Source organism: Amblyomma mixtum, chromosome 1, assembly GCF_055824585.1.
Source record: "Amblyomma mixtum isolate Tamu chromosome 1, ASM5582458v1, whole genome shotgun sequence".
NCBI lineage: Eukaryota > Metazoa > Arthropoda > Arachnida > Ixodida > Ixodidae > Amblyomma > Amblyomma mixtum.
This window is the reverse complement of record NC_143012.1, coordinates 248,431,671-248,442,369: the sequence shown is the minus strand read 5'-3', so window position 1 is coordinate 248,442,369 and position 10,699 is coordinate 248,431,671. Positions and strand designations below refer to the sequence as shown.

At 46.9% G+C, this 10,699-nt stretch overlaps 1 protein-coding gene across 1 annotated transcript; it reads right to left on the bottom strand.

Moving 5' to 3' along the window:
- Positions 1–4,945: 4,945 nt before the first annotated feature.
- On the bottom strand, positions 4,946–9,728 carry LOC149371445 (glucoside xylosyltransferase 1-like). Its single transcript, XM_089565678.1, has 2 exons — positions 8,671–9,728; positions 4,946–7,102 (listed from the first exon to the last, which is right to left on the bottom strand). Exons 1-2 carry the CDS (start codon positions 9,097–9,099, stop codon positions 6,332–6,334), a joined length of 1,200 nt encoding a protein of 399 aa, XP_089421804.1. The 5' UTR covers positions 9,100–9,728; the 3' UTR covers positions 4,946–6,331.
- Positions 9,729–10,699: the final 971 nt, after the last annotated feature.

Genomic DNA, 10,699 nt, shown 5'->3' with positions numbered 1-10,699 from the left:
GACGGAGTGAAATGAAGGGCGAGATCTAAGAACCTGATAGAATCATTAACTGGGGTTTCATGTGTCAAAACCAGTGGTTTAAGACACTCTGTGAACACTGAATGAATCTTTAAGAACTGCTGCTCAAAACTGCTGCTCAAAACATTCAGTGTTCACAGAGTGTCTTAAACCACTGGTTTTGACACATGAAACCCCAGTTAATGATTCTATCAGGTTCTTAGATCTCGCCCTTCATTTCACTCCGTCCCATGTGTGTTGGTCGTACGAGCCTCGAGCAAAAAAACCCATCCTGCCATATGCATCAGCTCATTCGAAACTTGTAAAAAGGGCCATTATTCATTCTGTTTTTAATAATGTTTTAAAGAAGTGTTGCCAGCATAGTATGGAACTAAGCTTTGCGAAACAAGTTGATCGCCTTACGATGGCTGGTTATCCGTCCGATGTACTAGTGTCAGTGGCAGAAAAGCAGCTAAAAAACCTGAGACCTCGCCACACTAGCGAACCGGTTAGGCAAAGGGAAAAAAGAAAGGTTGTTGTTTTGCCTTATCTCCATCAGGTGTCGCACAACCTCCGAAAAATTGGAAGTAGGGCAGGCGTTGACGTGGTATTTTCAGCGCCGGAAAAGCTTTCTAGCTTGTGCAAAAAAGTTAACTACACGACTAACGAAACGCGCAGGTGTAAAGTTAAACACGGGGATCATTTTGTACCATGTAAAGAAGGTGTGGTGTATTCACTGCCCATGTCCTGTGGGAAAAAATACATCGGGCAGACTGGCCGCTGTCTCAACAAAAGGCTAAAAGAGCATAGTGACAATGTCGCACGTGTGGCTACCACAGGCCACGTAGCCAAACATTGCAGGGACTGCAGCGCAGAAGATGACAGCGACGATAAGTGTAAACCGATGTATAGGCAATGCAGTGTCATAGGGAAACACCGAGACACATTGACAAGAGAAATAATAGAAGCTGCTATGATTATAAGACTGCAGGACGAGTGCATAAGCGCACCATCAGTGGCATTGTCCCAGAAAGAGATGAAGTATCTAGATTGTGAAATCTGACACGTGCCGGATAACCGCCGTTACTGTACCCATGCGCGTGCCTACAGCTATTCTTGTATGTTTGTTTTCCTGTTCTGATCGCCAGGTGGTATATAAACCCTGCTGGTCTCGAATAAATCTTAGTTGACAGTCAGCGCTGTTGTGTCCCCTTCTTGTTCTGTGCCGTCTTTGCGCTGTAATAATGAATGTATGTAACCAACTCGCCCAAAATGTTGTATTATGCTCTTATGCTTACTTCCAGGCTCATCATATTTTATTGTATTTTTTCGCTTCCCAGTGTTTTCATAATTTTATCTCTTCCTGCCACTCCTGCATCCCCTGGGGCATATTTAGTTCTATAGTGGTACCGCTGTAACACCACACTGTAGTTAAAAAGTGATGAATTCAAGTTGTTGAACACCCGTAGCCATGTGGCTTGCTTCTAAATGTGTATTGCGGTTGTTCCGCCTTGCGAAGGTGATTTAATTTCAACGCTTGTAGCCCTTTCTAACTCGGAGAAGCACTGCGTCGAGTCAGTGTTTCCAAGGAGCTCCCGACATTTGTGTCTTGTTCGGTCGCCAAGACATATCCCCGCCATAAAGGACTCTATAAGGCTCACTTCTTAGGCATATAGTGCAGTATGAATAGATACTTATCACTTTCACTACATACGCATCACTAACGACCTACCAAAGGTAAAGAGTTGTTCCCAACTGCCCACTGCCCTTGAAGAAGATAAAATGGCGAACAAATGCGAACAGTTCTTGCAACGTTAGCACCCCTATCGAAATATGGAAGTCGAGCGATATCAGACAAACTTGAGCTTTTTTTCTATACGCGGACCCAGCCCTGCGATTTCATAGCTCTTAGACCAACAAGTCACGAATCGCACTGAAGGAACTCGGGCGCTAGAGTTCCCTCAGGAGAAGCAACGTGGATATCTGGGCACATAGCTTATATGTAGCGCCGTTTTATTCGGCTTTGTACAGAAAGTAAAGAGTCGATTCTTCTTCAGCTTTCTAGCTTCCTCTAATCAAGCCAGCAAGATAGCGAGCCGTAGTTGTAGCTATATTGAGGCGATCATTGAAAATACCCTCAATTACTGTGACTTTCACATCGAGAATACAGCATACCTTTGACGCTTAAATACGTTTATTGACAGAGCGGAGAAATGCCTAATTTATTACCACCTACTACTAGACAGCATTAGCGCTCGAAATTATCGTGAACATACGGGTACGAGCGCCACGCTTTTAGAAACGTAAGCTTCTCTGGCAGCTATAGACTGGCGAGCTTGGCATAATATACGAGCTTAGATCTGGACGACTATATTTTCTATAGACGCGACGTCTTATCGATACGCAATAGGCCCTAATGCTGTATTATTGTAATACAAGCTTCTAATACGTAACATAGTGCTCATGACTACCATACTTATGAAAACATTGAACCAGGGACCGTGTCTTGTAACCTTTTTTACGGATCGGTCTTCTCCACGTTAGTTCTTTGTCAGCAACACATTTTACCACAGAACTGGCAAATGATGTTATATTTTGCTGGATATCGGCACTGATGTCACAGATGCTGACGATGATAAGGTGCAAAATAATGAGCCGGGAAAAGGATAGCAGGAAAATCTGCTCAGGACACAAACTTTCCCTACTTCATCGTACGTAATATCAGTTTGTGACTGCATAGTTCACCGTCGTGATTGGCCGGCGCACGAAAACCGACCGACCACAAATCAGTCTTACCTACAAAGAATTACATGCGGATTTTTCATTCGCGCTCAAGCCTCACTCATCTCAATCCATCACGAGAATGAGGCAAAAATAATTGCTGCTTTTAGGGTAAAAATGTAACGAAAAGTAAAAAACATGCGCTTTTTCTACAAAGCAATCATGCTAGAGGCGTCCGCTTGCATCTAAGCAGTCAATTGCCGTAGCATTCCTTGCACGTTCCCATCGTTTGACTTTATGAAGCTTGCTAGTGTATTTTTCCATTCAACTTGACGGCCTTGATAGACATATGCTCTTACAAACGTAAACAACAATGAAGTGGCGGGCTGTTGAGCAAGTTCAAGTGAGAGAGAGTGATATTACTATAGCGTTGATACTGGAATGTATACGCTTTTGCATTGCCACTGTTTTCCCGCTGCCGAACTTTGTCCGCGGATTACAGCGGTGTTAATACGGCAGACGGTAGCTCTCACCAAGTACTTGAGAGATTAACTCGTTGGCGAACTTTATCTGGAGGTAAGCAGGCAGCAAACACCTGCGCACGTATTACGCCCTCAGTAGAAGAGCTGTTTTTATCGATCGCTTAGAGAGAGAATCGTCTTTTTCGCAAGTAAATGACCACTCGGTCGAGACGCATCGCGTCCTCGGAACTTAACGACCAAGCTGCGCGATGCCTTTCTTCAACTTAGATGAGGCTTGGGAGAATGCCATGTTCTTCGAGGGAATTCAAATCACTCCTTATTATTAGCATGGATCAAAATCCCGTCGCGGATGGCCGCCTGCCAGCGTAGACAGAGCGCTGTCCTTGATTTATATCTCATCGAGCGCCTGGCCGGTAGCCTTCGATTGCCAGTGTTCAAGAAAACTTTCCATTCGTTTTTTTCTTCTTTTCTTCATTTTCCTTCCCATAATGCAAGAGCCCTATAAGAGTTATTACCCGCTGCTTTTATTCAACGCAAGACTTTCCTTCTATGCAAAAGAACCTAACTGAGCGACATTAGCGTAGCACTTAAGCGACGACTGCTTATCTGTAAAGTCGCTGTTTCGATCCCCTCTTTGCTTTGCACGTTTCGCTTTATATCTCTGTTTCTTTTTTCTTGATCCATGATCCTTTCTTCGGTTTAGGGATCAGCAGAGTATTTGTCCAGCCCCCCGCGTGCTCGTACGTGTTCTGCATCTGACATAGTACAACGGTGTCACTTGACCAATAGGCGTTGTCGTAGACAGCCCGTGGACTGTCCTCGCGTTGCAAAGCACAGTCGTTCGCTTGACGCCAGTAGCATGGAGACACAGCAGAAGCTCTCTTGGTTTTCCGACCGTCGATAGCACTGATGAGTTGTGTACATCGATCGTCGGCGTAGTGTGCATGCATGTTGTGCAGTATGAGCGCGAGCTTGTTGCAGCCTTAAAAAGAAATTTTCTTTTATTACTGATTGAATGTGCGTGCGTTCGATAACTACGCTTACTCTGGTAATGCGTGTAGGAGAGCTCCCTAGCCGCTTCAAATTGATGTAATCTCCGCTGCGCGAATCACTTCAAGCGGTGAAACAACACTCAAGTTACGACAAATCCTCGACGGCTGCGCTGAAAGGCTTGTGATGGTACACTTGTTCTTTTCTTTTGTGCTTTGCAAAGGGCGTATCACTGTACGTGCACTTCACCTTCTGGCGCGAATCGCAGCACAATCTGCTGCAGTCGAAGTGCGACTGAAAACAGGCCGTGCCTGACTTTGACACGCTTTCCGTCTTTTATGAGGCTGGATCGCGTAGTTGATCTGTTTGCAAAGCGGTCTGCAACAGCTGAGTTATCGGAAACAAACGGTGATGAAAATCGCGCGCTTAAGTGCTCCTCGCACTCGATGCTCCTGTACGTGGTGACGCAGGGCTACAACAGGCCAACCCATTTTCTCTTTTTTTTGTTTTCAGTTACAATGAAGGAGCTGTCGGTGCCAGAGTGATGGCTCAGGTTATATCATTATTGGCCCTCTACCCGCCCCCCCCCCTCCCCTCGAAAGAAAACAACGCCTGCCATATTTTTCATTACACGCCCTTACTTTGGACGGAAGAAGCAGTTGTGTAAACTCGAGAGTGTTCGCATAAAAATTACAAGAGCGGAAGTTTCCCTGTTTACATTCTTTTTATGCAGCTGCAAAAGTTTCAATGCAGTTTGCCAAAGGCCAGAATGCAGCTTTCGTGGTTTTGTCACTGGTAACTAAACTCGCGAGTTCTATGGTTCTTCTATATTTGCTCGGCACGAGAGAAGTTTGGAGGCACCGAGACGCCGTATTCTTATTTTTGCAAAAAGAATAAAATAGCTGATAACGTTGAATTTCTGGCATTGAATTCCGCCCACTGCAGTGCTGACATTGATCAATGAGTCTGCGAGCGTGATTGATTTGCTTAGACAGAGAAAGAGGTGCATTATTTGCGCCCCAGAGGCGTGGCTGGCTGCATGTTCGGCTTTCTCCTAGGCTTTCTTTAGCGCGGATGTTGTGGGCTGCATGCGCTGCTATCACAACTTGGATTATTTTATCTTGCGGCTCTATGCCGTTGCTTACTTGGTGAGATAAGGCGGACACATCGACCAGAGTGTCCGGACATCACTCCGACTGTTGGTTTTCAACTTTGTCTGTTTGCTTCTATACCTTGTACAGAATTTTTGACTGTTCACAAATGTCTAATAAAGAAATCTACTGATAATATCGCGCGTGCGTCTACTCGTTAAAGGCGCAACTATATACACAAAACTTTCATCAGGCACTGTACATATCGCTTTATACAATAAAAAAGTAGCTAACATGAGGCCTAAATAAGGAACATGTCACAAAACTACTTTTTCTGTGGCTTCGCACACCTGCTCTCTAGTTGAGCGTATAGGAAGAGATTTGACACTCATGACTGTAATCTCGCATTGCCCAACATGAACACAAAACAAACTTAGAGATCACCTTTCAGTGTGTACTCTTGTGCGACACTTGGAACGGTTTCACACAAAATCTCATAACTGCTTAGCACAACGCTCACAGCAGATGATTATCACGAGGGCAGCACGAAAACTTCAAAACACCTTACAGCCTATAAGGCCGCAACAGGTACCCAGAGGCTGCACGGGTTGGCCACAGTCCGCAGTAACGTCCCACTGAGCTAAGGATTCAGTAGCTCGCACAAAAGGTCATTATCATGGCATTTCCTTCTTCAAACAACCACAGAAAGTGTAGTCGCATACAGTTTTCATTGGGCCCGCAGTAATGTACCGAGGGGTAAAAAGCAACAACCTCGGACCGATAACAAGGCTTGGATGGCAGTGAGAGCTAGTGGTAATATGTTGCGGGCATCCGCAGGACACGGTGTGCAAAGAGTCGTGCACATTTTCAAAGAGCATTCATTCATTTCTTAGGTCTCACTCAAAAACCTTGGCATTGATTGATGTAGCACTTTTGAAACAGGTCTGCGCTCTCGCGAACCTTCACAACACACGTCGCTGTCCTCGTGGTCTAAAGAAGCTGAAGATCGTCGTCACACCAAGCACTCAGCTTTCCGGCTGAACCACATGGTCACCCGCGGCTTCTTCGAGTTGTGTAACTCGGGAAACTCGGGTACAGGTGCAGAGGAATCTTCTTTTTGATGACGATCTTTTTTCCCGAAGAGTCTATTGACCCAGGGTCTGGCATCCTGGCACCACCGTTAGCGTGGAAGATGCGAACCTTTCCCGAGCAGTTGTGATAGGCGGCGAACAGCGTCTCGTTCACGACGTGCGACCATCCAGTGTCAAGCTGTCGGTTCCACGTGCAGTCCAACACAAAGAATAGCTCAGGGTGCTCCATTCCTATCAGCGTGAAGAAGTCCTGGTGTCCCAGTGACCCTTTGAAGCTGTACTTGTCGCAGATTGGTGCCAGCTTCTTATAGGTGAGCAGATCGTTGTAGAGCTTCGAGGATCGCATGGCAGCCAGATCCATGAGCATGACGCCCGTGTTGAAGCCCTGTTTACCGGGCCTTGGCATGCCGACGTCCGTTCCGGGATTAGCATCGATGTACGCCTGGAAGTCGGCACGATACTGAGGCTGCAGGTCGAATCCGATTCCGATCAAGTTCTCGGCGGTGAAGCAGTCGAAGTGCCGGTAAAGCTTGGCAATGTCTTCTTCAAACTCCAGGTCGAGGTCGATGAAAATAATTCGTTCTAGGTCGAATACTCGGTGAAAGATCTCGGTGATGAAGAACATGTCGTCGTTGTAGCGGCCGACGTCTTTGGTGAAAAAGAGCAGGCGGATGAGGTCGATGGCACCCCGGTTGCCTTCTTCCACGGCAGTTATGTTGTAGAGATAGAACTGCGTGCAGAAAAAGAAAGTGATTGGGTTAGCTGCGATCGCTAACTAAAATATACTCCATTCCCTGTACATGAGTGCGTTTGTATCCGCTATGCACCCTGGCCAATCCCCCGCCGTGGGTATGTGCCATTCAGCCTGAGGACATCATCATCGTCATCATCAATCTCGCGACCCTGAAAGCTATACCACCATATCCAACGCAGATAATACAAACACTGTGCAGGAACCGATTAGGATATACCTTAGCAACAGTGACCAACTTACAAATTCACAGCATGCCTTTGCATTTGGCACTGCACCCATATCGAAAGCCTCGCATTTTTTTATTAGTTTTTGCCGGTGTATTGTAGTTTATTAAATCCCAACTCTTGCAGATGACGTCTTGTATATTGCATCAATCGCAAACACTAAGTGGGCGTCCGTCGACAACCTAATAGAGTGCTGAGTGCTTTGTTACGGCAATCATGGGTTCCAAACAATTCTGTGCGGCAGGTGATGAAGAAATGGCCGCAGTTTCCTGAAATAATTTGCGAATTCGTGAGACAAGTCGTCCGAGGAAACGTAGGGTCCTGTAACGTGTACACGATATGTCCACGTTGCCTGTATGAGCCTTGAAGTTAGATACACAGATTTTATATTTACGTTAGCGCCCCGCGCTGACTAACCTGGAAAAGCTGATTCGTGCACGATGCAGCTGTCCGTTCAGCGCAGGTCGTAAATACTAAAAGATTCATGAGCAATGATAGGTTCCCATAGACTAATTAAAAGAAAAGATAAACAAGGACAGGGGTCCGGATATATGAAATATCGAGAGCAAGAAGACAACCTCAGCCACACTGACCGCAACACTGAACGGTGCGCGGTTTTGGTCGCGGATAAGTCGATGCGACTGAATGACGTCAATTATTTGATAATCAACTCAATAGTTAGGTTGAGGGACCTTGATAGCTGGGAATACCGAGATATGTCTATAGATTGTTCTTTGCGATGTGACTTGTTTCTGCATGCGGAAGTGATGGTCAAATCTACCCTTCTCGTTGCTATTCACCTGTGGTCCTTGCGAGCGACTGATGTAGCAAGCGAACTGCTTGAAACCACGCTGTTCTTATTGTTACCTACGTGCACTGCTGGCCCTCCTTTTTTACGCATTCATTCCATATAGCTTAAAAACTATACGCTGACTTTACCACCAGTAGATTTTTGAAGGGGGCTTTGTATTTCCACAGTAGCTGGCTAAATGTTTCATAGCGTAATGCTATGGTCTTAGTTGCGTATTGAACGCTGCATGAGGGACCTTACACTACAGATGATTCTGATATCCGTGAAGTTTGGGTCCAGCTGCCAGTTTAGAGTGCGAGTTGAAGGTGACTCACTAGTGGGCGCTGCCTCAGCTTACTTCCTGAGGTAGTAACCGCATGAGTATACGATTACATGAAATGATGGGGTCAAGTAAGTTGAGCGGAAATTTTTTGGTTTATCTGGTGTCGAATTCAATGATGTCTACACACATTTAGCAACAAAAAAGTACTTCGATAGTCGGCTTGAGTTTAGTGAATGCATATACGTACCTGAAATTTCTTTTTGGATTCCACCTGTACGCCACCGAGTGTGCGGCTGAGTCTCATGTAGCTCTGAGGGTCGGCCAGCACGTGGAAGCGAACCGGGTTCTTCGTGTGGGAAAGCATGCTCCTGAGACAGTGGCTCATGGTCCTGGTTACCTTCATGTTGCGGAACGCCCACTTGGCCACGAATACCACGTCCACTACCTGCCGTGCATTGGGTGTTTGCGCGGCAGCACAAACTTCCGATGTTGCGGCAGCGTCAGTGGAGCTTTGTTCAGGTGCGACCAAAGAAGAAGCTGTAGACGGCGCCGACAAGTCCGACAGTTGGTGTCGATATTTCGGAGGAAGAGGTCCTGAGAGGTTACACCAGATTATCACAAACACACCGATTACAAAGAGGGAGTAGACGGCCAGGCGAGCTGTTATCGACTGCATCTTTGGTCTGAACACTGAGAGTGCTTGAGGGACTAGGCGATCATGAACACCACAGGAGACTTGTTTCACACAGAAAAAGTCGTCAAGAGGCGCTAAACTACTTGCGCCCTCTTTTTTGCACCACGAGTAACAGATTATCTACCTTCATAGTGTCACCCCTACTGTACAGTCCGCAGCTTCCAAGAGAACACATGCTCCATGGTTGGGTCATCAAGGAAGAAACGTTGTCTTGCTTTCTAAGTTTAAAGACAGTTTATCTAGACCCCCCGCTTATCAGAAGCGTCGTTCTGAACTCACAGAACTTGACGGTTCGCTGATACACATTCCCTGATGAAACAAAACGGTTTGTACTTTGACGAACTGACTAACAAAACTAACACACACCTCACCACAAGAAATACTCATTTCGCTGTCTTGGTCTAACGTTTCGACAAAATGACGAAAGCTTGAAGACGACTCCGGAGGCACTTCATTTCGATTCACTGAGCAAGGAGATTCGTACACAACAAGCACACGCGCACAGAGAAAGGCTGGACCGCTGGTCTCTCAGCCGCAAACAGCTGCACTCGGAGAAAGCGGGCATCCCGAAACTGCTGCGGCCTGCTCGGAGGCGGCTGCGGCGCCTCGTGTGTGACCGCCGTCAAGGAACGAGACCGGTCGTGCTTACGATAAACCGGTTCGCCACGACCTTCTTTCGGCGTCGGCGGTGCAGCGCGCGCGCTCACTTTTTTCGCCCCCTGGGCGGCGGCGGAGGTGGCGTCGGCGGACTTCCGCTGTCTGCCGCTCCCCTGTCAAGCCAGCCACGCCGTGGTCCAATGACCGACATGACAGCAGCGAAGGTGAGAGGAGGAGATGCCTCGCCACCCACCGCCGAGGGCGAGTGCATGCCCAGAATGGAACCGCTCTCGATCGAAGTTAATTCTGCTCTTGCATCAACACTCGCGCGGCATTCCATGCACGGAGCAAGGGTATGTCGACCTGTCCTGGGTCCGGCCCGCACTACGCTCAGCCAAGTTAGCGCAGCTGACAGTGACATGTCTGTCGTTGCAAATAGCCGCACCCTTATGTTTCTGGACGCAGAGACCTGAGAATGATCTTGTGATCTTCAACCATTCGGCTAGCCTGCTACCGTATATACGACCATTTATTTTCTGCATTGAGTAAATAACGTGTTAAGAGGAAACACGTATCCCGAGGCTACAGGCTTGACGCCTTCTGCCCTTACAAAAATAAAGGTGACACATTTTCATGCCGAACAGCTAAGCCCCGCCGGTTACGAATGTGACTTGGCGAGACAGTAGTCAGTACCTCTTCTCTTTTTTGCAACTTTCAAATGCCATGCGGGGCTGTCTTGATTCGATTTAACCACCTCGGAGGTGTGGGCTTCGAAAGCCGAGGGAAACATAAGCTACAACTAAGGGCAGTGAAACTTGGTTCTCAAGAACAGTCTCGGCGGCAAATTGCTCGCTCTTTTTGCGCAAACAATATCAAAACTCCCGCCTAGTTTTTTTTTTTTTTTTTTACTGGTAACATCACTACAATGTGGCTTACTGTTGATCGCAATGACCCTGCGGAAGGACTATGCCTGCAAAAAAGTGGT